General features: G+C 39.9%; 1 protein-coding gene across 1 annotated transcript; it reads right to left on the bottom strand.

Moving 5' to 3' along the window:
• Nucleotides 1-14,896: 14,896 nt before the first annotated feature.
• LOC101743105 (uncharacterized) lies at nt 14,897-16,850 on the bottom strand. Its single transcript, XM_004923508.5, has one exon. The coding sequence runs from the start codon at nt 16,650-16,652 to the stop codon at nt 15,171-15,173; it is 1,482 nt and encodes a 493-aa protein (XP_004923565.1). The 5' UTR covers nt 16,653-16,850; the 3' UTR covers nt 14,897-15,170.
• Nucleotides 16,851-19,737: the final 2,887 nt, after the last annotated feature.

Here is a 19,737-nt window from a genome sequence, read left to right as displayed (position 1 = left end):
GCAGAGTTGAGTCAATCGAAACACAACACTACCTTCATTCTGACGCGACGAGATCTAAATCTTTAGCGCTGCTAAAATCAGGGGGTAATCTAATTGACGGCCGCCTGGTGTAGTGGTAAGTGACATGGACACTACACAAGGTGGTCGCGGGTTCGAATCTCACCAAGGCAAGATATTAGTATAATAAATATAAAATGTCTTTTCAGGGGTTATGGATGTATATTAAATATACGTATGTGTATAATAAAAATCTTACATTTATATCCGTTATCTGGTACCTGTAACACAAGTTCTTTACGAACTTAGCACGGGACCAGTTAACGTGGCATAATTGTAAAAAAAAAGAAAAAATATTATTGAAACTCTCGACAGAGAATTTTAACAAAGACAGGGTACTATTTAAAAAAAAAATCTAATTACTCTAACATACTGACAATTGCGCTTGATATGGGTGTGACATCCAAGCTGATAGCAAAGGGGTGATAATGGCATGGTATGTTTGTGAATCGTCCAATTTTTTTATTTCTTTTTAGACAGATTTAGACAGACCTACCGCCTTCATGATGGTAGTTATTGTCAAAGTCAACAATGCCAGCCGCTGCCTGTGAAGTCGCCGGTTGTACCACTGGTGCGGTTTCTTTATTGCAAGACAGAGAGAGGCTCCTCTTTGTGTACAGAGCATATAGCCCGTGCATATGGTCAGTAACCTAAATGAAATGTTTTTTTCTGATGAACTACGATATTATGTTGGACACGTTTTTTTTTATTTGTTTCGATAGATGGACCAGCTCACAGCCCACCTGGTATTAAGTGGTTACGGGAGCTCGTATACATCTACAACGTAAATGCCGCCACCCACATTGAAACATGAGTTTACAGTATATTTTTGTAAAAATATTTATTTATTTATATACAGTCGTGGTCAACTAATTAAGGAAAATAAAAAAAAATATTCACATTTTGGCTTAACTAGATTAAGCCAAATTGTGAAATTTTTTTTTTTTTTTCCAACGAGTCTTAGCAATATTCCATATCTTTTACATGTAAGTGTAATTAGTCATTTATGTGCGCGATTATACAAACAATAACAACTTCTTAAACATTAAACCTCTTTACAGTATAGCTGATACAATATCATAGTGCTATTGGTTCAAAGAGTGCTGGCTGGCCATTTAATTAGGGACACTGAGGTATTGCGTTCTAATTTCAAAATTGGAATTTTAATACTTTTTTGTTTCTTTTCTTATTGTTTAGTGGTCGTTTTGGCGGCAATCCAGATTTTTTATTTTAAGTTTTGAGAATTATTTTGAAAAAAAATGGGCACCTCAACCCAATTGAGCACCTTTGGCACGAAATCAAGAAAAATGTTGCCACTTATCGTAATACAAATTTGGATGAACTTCATGAAGCTTTTTGTGAGGCATGGGCAAACATTCCTGTCGAAACATGTCAGAATCTGATAATGTCTATGCCACATCGGTGTCAAGCGGTAATTACTAACAAAGGTTTTACTACTGGGTACTGATTTTACACGTAATAAAATGGAGCTGTTAAAGATATTATAACACTGAAGATTATAAGTTTTGTGTAACTGTATTTTTCATTATACTTTACTGTCCTTAATTAAATGTCTACTACAGAATTGTACCTTAATATTTAATACATGTTTAATCTTTGATATTAAATACTATTTCTATTTATTAAATATTTTATTTACAGCCATTTATAGCATAATAATCGGACCACATTATGTAAATGATAGGTGCTGAGAAATCAATAGGGTTTTATATTTAAATGTACATAACCGGTTATAGCCCTTCACTATCTTGAATGTCCCTAATTAGTTGACCACGACTGTATATATAATATTTTTCTCAAAAGTCTAAAATTACTGCTAAAATTCAATCAACCAATTAATTAATCAATCTTTTTTACTGTTTCTACTCTTTGAGGAGACGTATTATTATTTACTAATTATATTATTTACTTATATCTGATCTGCTTTATTTTAGTTTAATTTTTATTTTAATTTTTAGCCGATTCTTTGAAAATCATGTTTTCCTAGAAACTACTCACACGCCATCTGTCGTACGTGATGGTACACTGGCAGAAATCTTTCCTAGAGCGGCAGCGGCTTGGCTCTGACTCTGACATTGACAATGCTAACCACTCACCATCAGGTGGGCCCAATGATGGTCAGTCTACAAACGCAATAAAAAATTTTTTTTGAACAAACAGACGTACAAACAAATTTCTGTGTATATTATTAGATTTTTTTACCTTCTACATTGTACTACTTCCTTAATTGAATTTCGACTAACCGAATTTAATGATAAATTGTAATCTGATTGCAAATACTCAGAAAGTCGTCCAGGCATACGTGATAAGACGCCCGTTGTGCTTGTATCGAGCAATGCGACTATTCAATTCTCATGATTTTTAAGTGCGTGTAATACGTACTTAACACATGTTCACGAATGACTTCTACGATATCTAACCATATAATAATATATACATAAAATCAATCGGTCCAAATGTATGTGTGTGGGATTTATGGGTAGGTACCAGAAATTGACATACCTACATACTTATATACGTTTAAATTTTTTTAAATATATACCTAGTCAGGTCATAAGTATTGTCACACAGTAAAAACTTTTCTTTTAGAATGCTGGCCACAAAAAAGTTTATTGAATTCGAATTTCGAATTGTTCATGAAAATAAAAATGTATTTTACTCATTTTTAAATATGGAGTGGACGCTTAAAGAAGACCGTGTTGCAGTTATTGCGTTGCATCGTTGCGGTTACGCGCCAATTCAAATTTTTAACATACTGAAAAATTTGAATATAACCAAAAGATTCGTTTATCGTACCATCAAACGATACAATGAAGACTCTAGTGTAGATGACAGGTCAAGAAGTGGTCGCCCTCGGTCTGTTAGGACTCCAGCAGTGATAAAAGCTGTGAAGGCGCGAATTCAAAGAAATCCCAAACGTAAGCAGAAACTGTTGGCCCTTCAGATGGGGTTAAGCAGAACCACGGTGAAAAGGGTGTTAAATGAAGACTTAGGGCTTCGGGCATATCGAAGAAAAACAGGACATCGTTTGAATGCTCGTCTAATGGACCTGAGACTGAAGAGATGCCGCGCTTTGTTGAAGCAGTACGCGGGAAAAAAATATCGGGAAATTCTTTTTTAGGATGAAAAATTTTTTACCGTAGAAGAGAGCTACAACAAACAAAATGATAAGGTGTACGCACACAGTAGTGAAGAAGCGAGCAACCGTATTCCGCGTGTCCAACGAGGTCATTTTCCATCCTCGCTCATGGTATGGTTGGGAGTTTCTTATTGGGGCTTAACAGAGGTACATTTTTGTGAGAAAGGTGTAAAAACGAATGCAGTTGTGTATCAAAATACAGTCCTGACGAACCTTGTGGAACCTGTTTCTCATACCATGTTCAATAACAGGCACTGGGTATTCCAACAAGATTCGGCGCCAGCTCATAGAGCGAAGAGCACACAAGACTGGCTGGCGGCGCGTGAAATCGACTTCATCCGGCACGAAGACTGGCCCTCCTCCAGTCCAGATTTGAATCCGTTAGATTACAAGATATGGCAACACTTGGAGGAAAAGGCGTGCTCAAAGCCTCATCCCAATTTGGAGTCACTCAAGACATCCTTGATTAAGGCAGCCGCCGATATTGACATGGACCTCGTTCGCGCTGCGATAGACGACTGGCCGCGCAGATTGAAGGCCTGTACTCAAAATCACGGAGGTCATTTTGATTAAACTTTAGTGTCATAAGAATCTATGTTTTGTTAAGTTCATTTTGGTATATGAATGGTTACATAATGAATAAACTTGTTTCAATTATTTTACATTAAACATGTGACAGAATTTATGACCTGACTAGGTATAATAAACACCCAGACAAAGAGCAGACAAACCTGTTTATCACACGAATATTTGCCTGATGTGGAAATCGAACCCACAACCCGGCGCAACAATCAGAGGCGCTAACTACAGCACAACCGGGTCAGTCTACTCTTCGCAAATCAAAATCACAATATCGTTTAATAAAAACAAAACCTGCAAAATCTAGAAACATTTTTGAAGTTATACTTCTTTAGGCGCGTTATGAAAAATTGATGAGAGTGAAATTTTACGATGCGCGCGCACCGTGACACAAAATTAACAGAATGAAGTTGCCCACTAAATCGCTCATTACAATACGACCGACGTAACTTGGCGAGTCTGAATATAGCCGCAGGTGAACTTTCCGAACCGTACCGATAATTACCGAATTTATACGATGTCAAGAAAAGGGATGTCCAATATGCGTGTTTGAGGATGTTGTTTAATCGTTTTTTTTTTTCAAGTTGGTTAAAATTTAAATAAAAAAAAGGAAATAAATTTAATAAAAACAAAGTATAACTTCTTACGCGCGTACATAAGTACACGCACCCTTTTTATGTCATTTAATTAAATTTCCAATAAATAACAAAATCTACTCGTTACACAAACTTGGCTTTGTCATGATAAAAATCTACAATACTATTATAATATCCACAAAATACTAATTAGTTTAAGCGGATCGAAGTTGTTCTACGACGCGACTAATATAATTGGAGGTTTCCACGCGTTATCAGTCGGGGAACCGTAAATACATAATGATTATTCGAAACGGATATGAGAAAGGAATCGGGTCACGATATTCATACGAACGTTTTGTGAATTTTCTTATGAAATCTATGTATTTACATTTTTTATACAGAATAAACAACAACAGCGCAAACTCTTTTAGCATTAACCATAATAAAACACATAATCTATACTGCTATATAAATCTACAGTGGTTTTTACGGATTCTCTGTTATAAGTACTGATCCGTGCATCCGATTGACTTGAAACTTGGTATCCATGTAGAAAATACATGTACTTAATGGATAGGCTAATATTTATATGAGTGTTGGACTCCCTAATATAATGACAATAAATTATAATAATGTTTATTTTAAATGCCCAACGAAGCGGGGGATTACGGCTAGTCTATATAAAAATGAATTGCTGTTCGTTAGTCTCGCTAAAACTCGAGAAGGGCTGGACCGATTTGGCTAATTTTGGTCTTGAATTATTTGTGGAAGTCCACGGAAGGTTTAAAAAGTATATGAATAGGAAGATAAATATGAAAATACTCAGAATTAAATGAAAATAACCATTTTGTTTTTCCTTTGATGTGTCCCCCGTCGGACGGGTTCCCTTTGTTTGTTTTAAGTTTATTTTATACAAAAGTTTGGGTCTTTTATTTATAGCTTGAGGCACTACGAAGTCTGCCGAGTCAGCTAGTAATAAATATATTTTTTTCTTTATCTATAAAGATTCGAAAAAAGAAAAGGGTTTTATCGGCGATTCTTCATTTCCACAAACTTGAGATGGCGCAGCCAGCTTTACTTTTTCTGACGGAGACGCAGATATCTGCTCCGGATGATACCTCGTACCTTGAATACCCCAGCTACGTATTGGAGCACAACTTCCTGCATAAAGCCGGAATGTGTATTCGTCCGGGCTGATGTCTGTTGTCGCCGTCTACGAGGCCTCGAACAACGGGACCTGTCCCTGTTGTGGTTGCGCGTAGATCACGAGGGCTGTACCTGAATCTACGCCTCACTATACTGGTCCCACAGGTATAACAATGCCGGTAATTATGCTGCACACCTCAAGCGGTCCGCATACGCGGCATGGGATGATGTCAGGAAACAGGAATCTTAAAGTATCACGGGAAAGGCGGAAATATAACGCCGCTTCCAGGTCCTACAAGAAGGTTATTGCCAAGGCGAGGTCGAAGCACGTTGCTAGAGTTGGCGAGCGACTAAATAGCTATCCCTCTAGGAACCGTGCTTTTTAGTCACTCGCAAAAGATACAGAAGACTCTTCTACCATCAGGAGGGTAGAAGCATGAGCATGCTCATTTGTCTACGAAAGCAATAAAAACGGGTGACAGCTACCGGTTATTTTCAACGTTTGCCCTTTCAAAACTACCCCTATTCATTTTTCTCGTTACGTATGACCCAATTACAAGCTTCGCCTTAACATTTTTCTGACGGTTACGTTTCAACGAACATTTTATCAAACAGGAAATGCACACAAATGCGACAGACAACCACGAGCTCAACGCCTGATCGTCTAAGGCGATATTTAGGACATGTTAATATTGTTTCATTGAGTGATTGTTTTATCAGCAATGGGCGGACTAAATATATCGCCCAAAATCTCAAACCAAAGGTCGGCATTTTAATCATCAACTTTTCGGGGCATAAATAGGCGGAACGCAACACTGCAAAAGCCTGTTTAACAGCAGTCCTGTATAAAATCGGAAAAGACGACAGCTTCGCGGCAGATCTACTAATAATGCTGCTACCCGCCCTTAACGATACGAAGTATAACCTACTACCAATAATTTGAAGTTGTCGTGGCTTAAAGTAAAGACGCCCGGTTCATTCGTATCGAGCGATGCGACTGAGCCGGTGTTCTAATCCCGCGGGCAGCTACTAGTTTTTGTCATGAAATACGTAACTATTGTACTTAAAATATAATAAATTGTTTCCACGATGAAAGAGTAACGTTATATACAACAAAGTATATACCAATCGAACCCGCACAAATTAAAATTTGCGTAATTAGTGATCTTTTGAACAGGCACGTGTAGATAGATACCTTTCTGCCGCGATAATGTGTAGCTGTGAGTGACTGCATTTATGTTGTTGATGTCTATGGCGTCTGAATATAATTTCAATACGTGCGACTTTATTTCGTACCCCAATAAAGAACAAATAATCTAAATAGTATGCTAAATAATTTACAACTTTAAGCCACGTGTGTAATGAATTGTGGTCGAGTTTTACCTTGAGCTAAGCACGAATGAAAAATGTTTGAAAATTATTCGTTTCTATTTGATTTTATTGTGTAAGTAAATAATCTAAACTTACACGGACTATCGCAAATGGTTTAAAAATATTTTGTTGATTCTCCATTATTTTTTTTTATCATGCAAACCTTCATAATATGCCCTCGTATTCATCGCTGTGAAGGTTTTGGCAATGTTTTACGATCGGCCGCCTGCCAGACCCTCCTTGGGAATGCTTTTGCTGGTAGACTCCTCGTAAGTAAGTCGGTAAGTCCTCGTGGCCTAACGGATAAAACGTCCGGTGCATACATGTTGAACGATGCACCGGTGTTCGAATCTCAGGCGGGTACCAATTTTTCTAATGAAATATGTACCTACTCAACAATTATTCACGATTGACTTCCACGGTGAAGAAATAACATCGTGTAATAAAAATGAAACCCGCAAAGTTATGACTTGCGTAATTACTGGTGGTAGGACCTCTTGTTAGTCCGCGCGGGTGGGTACCACCACCCTGCCTATTTCTGCCGTGAAGCAGTAATGCGTTTCGGTTTGAAGGGTGGTGCAGCCGTTGTAACTATACTTGAGACCTTAGAACTTATATCTCAAGGTGGGTGGCGCATTTACGTTGTGGATGTCTATGGGCTCCAGTAACCACTTAACACCAGGTGGGCTGTGAGCTCGTCCACCCACCTAAGCAATAAATAAATAAAAAAGACTGCACGTTACCAGTCAGATAAAGCGCTGGATGTATTGCGCTTAAATCCCCATGTCGCCTTTTACGACACCCCTGGGAAGATAGGGGGGCGGAACTATTCTTAGCCGGATCGGCACGGCCGGCAAGGTGGAGACAAAGAAGAAGACAAACCCTGTTCTGTAGCGAACACAAAGACAAAGTAATCGAGCAAATCGTTCGACCCGCTACTCTGGTGATGCCTCTTCATAGACGTGGATTACAATTTTATAAAATACTAGCTTTTGCCCGCGACTCCGTCCGCGTGGAATAGTTACTTTGGTAAAACGCTAAATTTTACCTCCCACTTCATTTACGTAGAAAGTAAAAATATTTTTGAATTATAGTATGTAAAGAAGCTATTTAAACCCCTATTTTGAAACATTCTTTATTGGTGCGCCACTTGTATTGGTCTTACCGTAATGTTATATAGCGTTCCTCAATAAATGGGCTGTCTAACACTCAAAGAATTTTTCAAATCGGATGAGTAGTTCCTAAGATTAGCGCATTCAAACAAACAAACTCTTCAGCTTTATAATATTAGTATAGATTAATCAAATACGGCTCACAATGCTTTTTTTTTTTTTTTCTCCACAGGAGAAAATCGCCGGATCCCCACCCGCGCCGCAGGTGGGGTATGTGGGAGTTGAACCTCACTAAAAACTCCTGCCGCTCACAACCGGCGCCCTACCTCGGACCGGGAGCCCAGTCGGGGCTATTGAAACGGCGGGACAGGGTTGACGCAGAGCACATTACATCCATCCCACCGTCCCACGGACGCCGGACCGGCGGCCGCCAGCGACACGACCACCGGTTCCCTCGTTCAGCGGGCCGAGAGCCCGCTTTGATGGCGCCGCGTTACACCTTCCCCCAGAGCGGTCGGGGGAACGCGGTCTACCATCACCCGGCGGCTCTCAATGCTAGCCGATTTTCGAACTGAAGTAGGATGTTCCTTCAGAGCACTTCCCATTGAAAGGACGGTAGAATAGAATGAATTCTGATAACATATAAATAACTAGACTATATACATACATATATATATTACTATATGCACTTGTGATAGGAGTTATCTCGCGTCCGGGTCAACCGGCGCGTCCAACGTTCTTTCACCACGCACTGCGCGTACTATGAATTTCATTTAAATATAGTGTTCGAGATCGTACTCGTATTACTGATGGACGAGTAGAGGACGATGATATGCAAATTTGCAGTCATGCGATTGGTCGTCCTTAATGTTCCCCTTTACCCCCCAATCCTCGATTCGTGTAACACGCCATTTTTTATTCATGTAAAAAAGTTTGAACAATAAACACCTAATATTATAACTGTAGAAAAAATACGCCACAGACAAAACAGTTTTATTTCTCAAAAACAAAAATTCACCAAGCCTCTCAACCAGCTAATAAAATCGCAAGCCGCACCAATAGTATTTAAGAATTACGATTGAATCTGTACACTCAACGAATATGTGATTATTTTTTAGTTTGTGTTTATGTTTTAGTGATTTAGTTTTGAACATGCATGAACTGCGCTATGTATTGCGTAGGCGTCGCTTCGTAGTGGAAAAAAAATGTATCGTATTTTATTTCCCGTGGTGCAACTCAAACCTTTTCTACATCAACGGTTTTAACGGCAGGCAGCGGCTCGGTTTTGCCCCTGGCATTGCTGAAGTCCATGGGCGACGGTAGCCACTCACCATCAGGTGAGCCGTATGCTCGTCTGCCTACCAGACCAATAACAAAAAAAAATCGTCAAAATCGATTCGATGGTTTGAGTGAGACAATGTGACAGACGAAGAAAAATCTGACAGGCAGTTATTTTCGTAACTATAACTAGCTGTGTCCTCCGGCTTCGTCTACTTAAAGTACTAAATTGGAGATACATTTTGAAATCAAAACATTTCGCATCAAATCAACAAAACGATTCAGAAAACAACGCCATCTATCGACCATACTATTAAAGTTTATTAACTATGTTTTTTTTTTATTGCTTAGATATTTGGACGAGCTCACAGCCCACCTGGTTTTAAGTGGTTACTGGAGCCCATAAACATCTACAACGTAAATGCGCCACACACCTTGAGATATAGTTCTAAGGTCTCAGTATAGTCACAACGGCTGTCCCACCCTTCAAACCGAAACGCATTACTGCTTCACGGTAGAAATAGGCGGGGCGGTGGTACCTACCCGTGCGGACTCACAAGAGGTCCTACCACCAGTAAAGTATGAAGATGATAAATGAAATTTATCATTCAAATTTATCGGTGCTAGGATCCTTCGGTTATGGATGTAGGAACCACAGGGGGCAAATGCTAGTCAACTTCCTTCAGCGTGAGAGGCTCTTTCTAATGAACTCGTTCTTTAAAAAGAAGCCACAAAGGAAGTGGACTTGGCTAAGCCCCGACGCTGTGACGAAAAACGAGATAGACTTTATTATGACGGACAAGAAGCATATATTCAGGGATGTCTCTGTGATCAGCAGGTTCAATACCGGTAGTGATCACCGACTTGTCAGAGGCACACTGAATATGGACTTCAAGTTAGAACGCACTCGTCTAATAAAGTCTACGCTTCGACCCAGCCTACATCACATGGCTGTAGATCCGGAGCAATTCCAGCTAGATCTCCATAACCGATTCGCTGCCTTGGAAACCACCACAGACGTAGACGAGGCCTTAGATGGCGTGGTGAGGACACTGAGACAGGAGGGACAGAGACTGTGTCCAAAGGGTCGTACAGGCAGAACATCAAAGTTATCATCCGAGACTCTCCGGCTAATGGAAGAAAGGCGAGAAAACACACAGGCCACACAATCAGAGAAGGTGGCTCTTAATAAGAAAATCAGGACGCTGGTACGACGCGATCTCCGACGGTACAATACTCAGCGGATCAATGACGCAATCGAGCAAAACCGAGGAGCCAAGGTGTTCGTGCAGCCTCTTGGTAAAAGCCACCTTACAAAACTGACCAAAAAGGATGGCCAAATTCTCGCCTCCAAACCGGAGATTCTCAAGGAACTTGAGGACTTCTACGGAGGCCTCTATACTTCCAAAGCAACTAAGCCTGTCTCCGACCCAGCAGATGTCCGAGCCACACTGTCCCGCCACTACACCAACGAGCTGCCACAGATTAGTGTAGACGAGATCGGGATGGCTCTTGAAAATCTTAAAAACGGAAAGGCCCCGGGGGAGGATGGTGTTACTTCTGAGCTCTTGAAAGCAGGAGGTCTTCCTGTTATTAGGGAGCTCCAGAAGCTCTTCAACACTGCCCTCTTTACCGGTAAAACTCCAAGGGCGTGGAGCAGGAGCATAGTTGTCCTTTTCTTTAAGAAAGGAGATAAAACACTTTTAAAGAATTATCGCCCCATCTCGCTCCTGAGCCACGTCTACAAATTGTTTTCAAGAGTCATAACGAATCGTCTCGCTCAGAGACTTGACGACTTCCAGCCTCCGGAACAGGCAGGATTCCGAAGAGGATTTGGTACCGTGGACCACATTCACACAGTTCGGCAGATTATACAGAAGACTGAAGAGTATAATCTGCCACTATGTCTGGCGTTTGTGGACTACGAGAAAGCCTTTGACTCGATCGAGACCTGGGCTGTTCTGGAATCTTTGCAGCGGTGTCAAGCTGACTGGCGATACATCGATGCACTAAGATGCCTGTACGATGCCGCTACAATGACCGTCCAAGTACAGAAAGACCAGACGAGACCAATCCAGTTGCGCAGAGGTGTAAGACAGGGGGATATTATATCCCCGAAACTGTTTACAAACGCACTGGAGGACGTTTTCAAGACTCTGGACTGGAACGGACGCGGCATTAACAAAAACGGCGAGTATATCTCACATCTTCGCTTTGCCGATGATATCGTCATCATGGCGGAATCGCTGCAGGACTTACAAGAGATGGTGCACAGCCTTAATGCTGCATCCCAACGGGTTGGCCTCGGAATGAACTTGGATAAAACCAAGGTAATGTTTAACGGAAACGTCATTCCGAGACCAATCGATGTTGGCGGTACACCTCTCGAAGTTGTTCAAGAGTATGTCTACCTGGGACAGACCCTACAACTAGGTAGAAACAACTTTGAGAAGGAAGTGACCAGAAGGATTCAGTTGGGCTGGGCAGCGTTCGGGAAGCTTCGTCAGGTCTTTTCGTCGCCCATACCACAATGTCTGAAGACAAAGGTCTATAATCAGTGCGTCCTACCCGTGCTTACCTACGGAGCCGAAACGTGGACACTGACTGTGCGACTAGTCCACCAATTAAAAGTTACTCAGCGAGCTATGGAGCGAGCTATGCTCGGTTTGTCATTGCGAGACCGAATACGCAATGAGGTCATTCGGGCAAAAACCAAAGTGATCGATATAGCTCGCAGAGTTAGTAAGCTGAAGTGGCAGTGGGCTGGTCACATATGTCGCAGAACCGATAACCGTTGGGGTAGACGTGTTCTGGAGTGGAGACCGCGAACCGGCAAACGTAGTGTGGGACGCCCTCCTGCTAGATGGAGCGACGACCTGCGCAAGGCAGCTGGCAGTAACTGGATGCGTAGAACCGAAGATCGGGTTCAGTGGCGAGCTTTGGGGGAGGCCTATGTCCAGCAGTGGACTGCCGCAGGCTGATGATGATGATGATGATGATGAAATGAAATTTAACGCAAAAAGTAACACTTAAAAATAATTCAATATGTCCAGTAGTTTTATGGGTAGTGCGCATACGATTCCGGAACTTTATCGGATTTTTTAAATAGACATATATTAGTATTGATAAAGTAGTGTACTGAGTAGATTTTCTTATCATGATATAGATTTTTTTTTTATTGCTTAGATAGGTGGACGAGCTCACAGCCCACCTGGTGTTAAGTGGTTACTGGAGCCCATAGACATCCACAACGTAAATGCGCCACCCATCTTGAGATATAAGTTCTAAGGTCTCAAGTAAGTTACAAGTAAGTTACATAGATGTTGTAAGGTGACCAAAAAACGCCGACAGCTACAGAATAACAATAATGCCATTAATATTTGAAAAATGAGGTCTAAGTCACACTTGAAGACACGCCCTTAAAACTTAAAATAGGCTAGATGGATGGTACAACTTGCACAAACAAGTTTAACTTAGTACAAATTTTGCGCCTTTGATTAAAATTTGTTTTTTAACATCAAAGAAGAAGGTCGTTCTCAACTCGATTATACTTTTTAGTCTGTTAATTTTTGGTTTTCTAGGTTAACCGATCTCTATGATTCCCATTTGAATGCTGCTCATTTGGTTCCATTTAAATTTTACCAAAATCTTATCAGTTGTTTTTGAGACATCCATAATAAATCACGTTAAATCGATTACGACTACCTTGATGATATTCTTGTTTTCTTTTGTAGAAGTAAAATTCTTTATTGTTAAAATTTGAATTTTTTACACATTCTATCAGACTTTCCGCTCAATACCATCTTTTCTTCTCCTTTGTCTCCACCTTATCCCACTAGGTGGGGTCGGCACAGCGAATTTTTCTATTCCATTCTCTTCTATCGGCCGTCATCTCAACACTCACTCCTCTCTCTTTCTCATATCGTCATTCACATACTCCATCCATGTCTTCTTCGGTCGATCTCTTCCTCCTGTACCTTGCACACCATTTCCATACATCTCCTAATCACATCCGCTCAATACCATCTTCCTGTTGTAAAATAAATATTTTTATACAGAACCAACAAAACATTATTTATGGTAAAAAAAACCTTAGGCTTTATAATAGTGATTTAGGAAAGGATGTTCAAATAAAGCGGTAGGCGACCTCACGGACACATCGTACAGCGCACGAAGTAAAATACAATAAAATTACATCAAATTATCACAAATCCAACTTTATTTAATTGGATAAAGTCCTGACACGCTGAACCCCTAATATTTTCTAAGGAGATACGTATAGGCAGTCATGTTTACGAATGAGTCTCACGATCAAGAACTGTCTTCGTGTAACAAAAACCAAACTAGCAGGAAATCTATATCTATACTAATATTATAAAGAGGAAAGATTTGTTTGTTTGTTTGTTTCGAATAGGCTCCGAAACTACTGGACCGATTTGAAAAATTCTTTTTCCATTAGAAGCCGACATTGTCCCTGATGAACATAGGCTACTTTTTTTTATTTATTTTTTTGGTTTCATGTGTGTTTTAATGTTTCCGAAGCGAAGTGAGGGCGGGTCGCTATAGTTATATAATTTTCGTAACGACTTGTGGTACGGTGTCCCGTGCGGGTAGATTCGACCCCTTTTTTTATAACTCAAACTTTTACGCTATCAAGAACGTTAAAAAACTCGCACTAAGCACACTGTAGAGAAATGCGTTTCGGTTTAAAGGGCGGCAGAATAACTATACTACATACAATACAATTGAGCTGAGACCACATGTGTCCACTGCGTGTGTGGGGCTCCAGTAACCACTAAATGGTAATACTGATGAACTCCTACATCCGTATATGCAATATATATATTTTTAAACACGTATACAACGTACTTACGCGGGCGTTTATGTCCTCTTAGACTTTCGGCGGGTTAAAATATTTTTAATTATGCTCTGAATTGACAAACCAACTCATAGGCCATTTTATGTTAAACAATCACAGTAATCACAGAGTGAATGCAGCCATTGCTTGCCGGGTGTTTTTGAAGTTTATACTTACTTATTTGATTAATGCACAATCAATAAAATAACCTTTATTATCTATGTGTGTGATAAAATGTAAATTACATAAAGATTTTTTTTCCATAATTAATCATTAGCATAATTCACGCTGCATCCGTGTGATAATAAAGCGAGTATTTTTGTACTGCAAAGAAAAGAACACCACCTTGAAGATCTGGGTAAATGAATATATAAATACAATTCCAGGTCGGACATTGTGATTCATTCTGTGTACCAAATAAAGCTGAAAATAACAGAAGGGAAATGAACCGAATTGAAAACAATTCATTCTAAATTTAAAATATTTATTTGTTTGAATGTTATGAAATGGATTAATCATTTTATCATTAAAATTATTGTTTGGAGTGTTAAAGTCATCAGTTGACGACCCTTGACTTTCTCTCGACTGGAATTTTCCATTTTATATTTGACACAAGTACTTAATTATCTCGACTAAGCCGTGCTCGTTATGAAACATATAAACTTGTAATTAATTAATACGACAAAGTCACAGTGCCTACGTGACGCTTAAAGGATGATGCTTAGGTAACCGAAGGATGCTTAAAAGAAAAACAGTGTTTTTATTTTAAATCCATCTTTATTACACGTCTTAATATAAAATAGTATACAAAGTAATTCAATGAAGTGCTTATAAAATAATCTACTTAGTAGTTACAATATGTCGTGTCGTTGCCTCGACCTATCGCTTGCGAGTCCCAAGCGCGTCGAGGTTACAACAAAAAGAGAGCAACAGACTTAGTTACGGCACGCGCCGACAGAGTGCTCACTAGTGCACTCTTCAGGTACTTGAGTGTCTATAATAAATAATCCCTACGCTGAAAAACAGTGGTTTCAGAGGGGAACATTCGGTGGTGTCTTGCACGGCTCCGGCGGCAGCGACCGTCGGTCTTCCGGCATTCTGGACTGGTAGTACGCGCAGTACGGCAGCGGGTCCCAAAACGCGAATAATGCTTCGCGCGTGTCCAAAACTGTATCCAGCAGCTTCCCGACGGCCGCCGCGTGTCCGCACCTGGTCTGCCCTTGACATAAGTACGGTAGAGACACTCCAACCCTCGCACCGATGGCTATAAGCTTATTCGAGTGCCCGTTCGATGGATTTTCTTCACGAACGAGCCTGAACGACACGTGCCCCGTCATGGGTCTGACTGGCGCAAGGAATGACACGAATCTTTGAACCCAAGCATCAGCTTCGTCATCTTTCTGTGGAACGAGACCTTTGCGGGCAGCATCCACGCGGCACGTCACATTATTGACCGCACGAGATTCCTTCAGAGTTGTGCACGTAACGATTTTTTCTCCTTTAGGCTCTCGGACAATGACCCAAGGCTTTTCAGCGCTGATTTCACGGGGGAATCTGAATTGTGTTTTCTCTTCGGGCATCACAAAACGTAAGCGATCACGAGCACCTCGGGCTCCGGCGCTGGCAATGAAGTGACGTCCCTCTTTAGAAGCTCCGCTGTCGTACCACGCGCGAACATCTTCGTCACTCGCTACGACCCAGAATTGCGGAGTGATCAGACCCGCAGCACGACTGACTCGCATTAATTCCAAAGGATCATCCAGTGTGACGACATCTCGAGCGCAAGGAACAAAACATTGACATCCCACCACTTCCATGTGTGGTTTTGCGAGAGCGTCATAATAGGCCGGTGTCGTTGAACTCACCGGCACGTAGAATACAACAGACTCTTGTTCCACTATCGCTTTTAATGCTCGAGCATAGGCAAGAGGATCAGCGGGATTAGGCCTCGGCACTGAATAGAATTTATGAACAGCTGCTGAGTATTTCAGTAGCGCAAACTGTCCTTCTATTTCGAAAGCCACTACTCTCGCACCGGCCGAATGGAAATTCCTCGCCAAATGTAAAGCTTGCACTGAACTGCCGCCACTGATGAGGACTGTCCGAGGCTTGTTATTCCCCTTCGAACTAATAACTCGAGCAATCATCTTAAGAACACTTATAGGGCACTGCACACATTTCCAGAATATAAACAGCGAAGCAGCAATCCACAGCGTCGGTAGTACCACTAATATTTGTTTCCAAGCCGGATGCGAGACAATGCTGAGGAGAGCGAAGACCGGGCGCAGCATTAGACGAGGTCCCCAGGTGAGGAGTCGAATCAGGTGCGGCACGGGCGGCGGTCGCTCGGGGCTAATGGCACGTTCTTCTGGTATAAGCGAAAACGTTGACGAGAAAGATCGCCTCAAAGCCGTGAAAGGTGGTGGCTGGTGAGAGCATCTCTTGCGCGGCGAAAAGACTAGCTCTGTGTTAGAACGCGCGAGGCGGGAAAACTCAGGCGCACAGGCCGGCATGGCGGAGTGACTGACGCGCGGCAGCGACGCTCGCGCATATAAACAGCCTCGTTATCAGAATAAAGCAGCGCCCCGCCGCTCAGCACTAACTCATCTTTGTACCCAATTAACAATTACCTAGTTAAAAATAAACAAAATATTACGGAATGATAGTAATCGTTTGTAAACAATTAAGGATAGTTAAGAAAAAGACTAAAACTAATGATAATAATTTATTTCTCCACAATTGGACTACGTGATAAACCACATACACATCTTCAACGTCGTAACATTCTATAATAAGATACCATAACGATTCAATAATAGAACAATTCAATATGTTTTTGCACACGTAATTATATTAATATCTATTAATAACTTCACTCTCTTATGACCAATTTTTCAGACAACACAATATGCAGACGCCTTGACAAATTAGTACTAAAGTATTTTCTTCGGTGTTCGCGATTTCTGGACATGGTAGGTATAAATTATTACTACTTTTACGCAAGAAAGAGGCATAGAAGTTGTTTTAATTACCTAAACACGACCGCCTCTAATTAGTTAGTGAACACGGTTGTGTTCTAGAATGATTTAAATAAATTAATAATTAAACTTTAATATTGCTATGATTTAAAATTTACTATACCTAGATAATATATCAAACCTAGAACCAGAGGTGGTCATATTTTTAACTGTAACTATAGTGAGACCTTAGAACTTATATCTCAAGTAACCACTTAACACCAGATGTGTTGTGAGCTCGTCCACCCATCTAAGCAATAAAAAAAACTTCGCATACGATCTGACAATTCAGTCAATTCAATTCAATTTCAATAAATGGCAGAAATAATAATTGTTCAAACAGCACAGACTTCGCTGCTAAATACATTTTTAATAGTTTTTTTTTTTTTATAAATGGACCTTCGGACCCGCTCGGAATTATTAGTTTGTCTCATATACTGTTATTGGGTGTCTCACATTATCTCCATAAAAAGATCTCTTTATAATCTTTTTAATTATTCGGAAACTCTGAATTTACAAAGGGTATTTGATTCTCTATGTTATGTCTCTTAGGTTCCAGAAATGGTCTATGTATTTATTGATTTAGCCAACCGCTAATTCATCCAGGTTCCGTTTCCGGATACTTCGCCATTAAGACGAGCAAACACTGAAGGCCCACATAGTAACTTGTTAAGCGGTTAGTTAAACCAGTTGACATGAAAACGTGATTCTCACCTACCACAAGCCATATTGGCATGGAAGTATTTAGTCGTAGATTGGTTTCCTAGATCTTCTCGATGCCTTCAATGAACACTACTCTAACTCCAAATTCTTAGGTTTACAGGAGGAGAGTTTAAACGAAAAAAGTTGATAAATATATCTGCAATAATAAAGATTTTATGGTTTTTTCTTGTGTAACTAGTTGATTTACTCTTGCTTCGAACCCCATTAACAATGAATTTGTAATACTTTTAAAATAGTGAAGCGATTTGCCTGAAAAACGAAAATTTCAAAATTTTGAGTTAGAGTAGTGTTCATTGAAGGCATCGTTCTGACCTTAGTACCCCTGGGTTGATTATCATACAATGGAAGAAATCTACCAAAAAGCTGAGTTACTAACAAACTATGTTTTCAAGATACAAATGCTCACTCTTGCCATTGTCAATCTCTATGTCAACTAACTAAATATATAAATAATACTTCACAGTAGTAATACAGCATTCATTTAACAAAACCACTATAACAATGACATTTAAAAAAGGTAGATTCAACAAATGTCATTGTGTAAAAAGAAAATTAATACTTGGAATAAATTTGTTAAGCACATAAGATTTCTTGTTCTATAGATTACACTTGAATTACTGTGTAGTTTCAAATAAAACTTGATGTATTTAAACAAAATTATAAACACTATTTTTAATTAAAAAAATAAATAACATTCAAGTCTTACTAACATAGTAAAATACAATATAATATTTACAAAAAAAAAAAAACTATTAGAATTGCAGCAATCACACTATAAACGGGAGATCTGTTTCTTTCAAATCAATCGAGCCATTCTTACACACTATATGCAACTCATTATGTGGTTCCTTTTCAAATCGAAACCTTTTTGGATGTGAATCATCCATGAATCTTCCAAGCTTCAATATTTTATCGTCAACAGTAATTTTTTCAGCTATCAGATTTGTTGCAGGCAAATTATTTATTATATCTGGAATGAGAAGTTCAACTTTGCCTTTTTCATGAATGAAGATACTGCTTTTTTCCATCAACTGTGATGCATGCATGTAGACCTCACCACTTTTCAGGCTGGCCTGGATATTCCCTGAGAATCCAGTTATGTGTAAGTTCCCTCGCTGGATGATGTCAATCAACACAGATCTATGTAAGTGGTCAAGACGAATGTTACCCATCAATGTTGTGAAATGTGAATTATCACTGTAACATGACTTTACAGCTATGGGCCCAGCATGTGTGCTGACAATGAAGGAATTAGCCATAACATTATGACACTTAATGCCAGAATTTAAGCCTGTTTTAAGTTCAATATTGCTTGCTTGTATTCGACCTTCAGTTGTGACTTCTCCTTCAACAGTTTCAATTTTAATATTCTGTGCTTTGATATCTTTCACGTTCACAGCTCCTTTCTGTGTTTTAACTATAAATTCATCGCCTTCTAGTTTTGAAAGGTGAACAGAAGCATTATCGGAAGTTGAAACCTGAACTTTTAGCTGGTAAGGTACCTGAATCAGACACACGTCGTTTTTATCTGAGGCGGTGTTCTTGTTTAACAATTCTAGCCGTTTGGAAGTCTGTTTAACTTGGAAATCGCTCGCATCCTTGCCGTGACTGTACAGAGTCATAGTAAGTTTATTATGTGCATTTAAATCATTCACATCAATGGGCTGGATTTTAACATGTATGGGACTCTCCACAAAAATACTCGTATTGTTATCTATCGTCTTCTCGACAGTCCTCACCGCATTCAACTTCTTTATATCGGGTAAATTGCTAAAATCGGCAAAGGATAACCTCAAAGTTTTGAGGACCTTATGTAAGTGCCTGCGTCCCGTTAGAGAAAACATTTTAATGTATTTTA

This window comes from Bombyx mori, chromosome 6, assembly GCF_030269925.1.
Source record: "Bombyx mori chromosome 6, ASM3026992v2".
NCBI lineage: Eukaryota > Metazoa > Arthropoda > Insecta > Lepidoptera > Bombycidae > Bombyx > Bombyx mori.
Note: the sequence above shows the minus strand (reverse complement) of the source record. Positions and strands in the feature narration are given on the sequence as shown.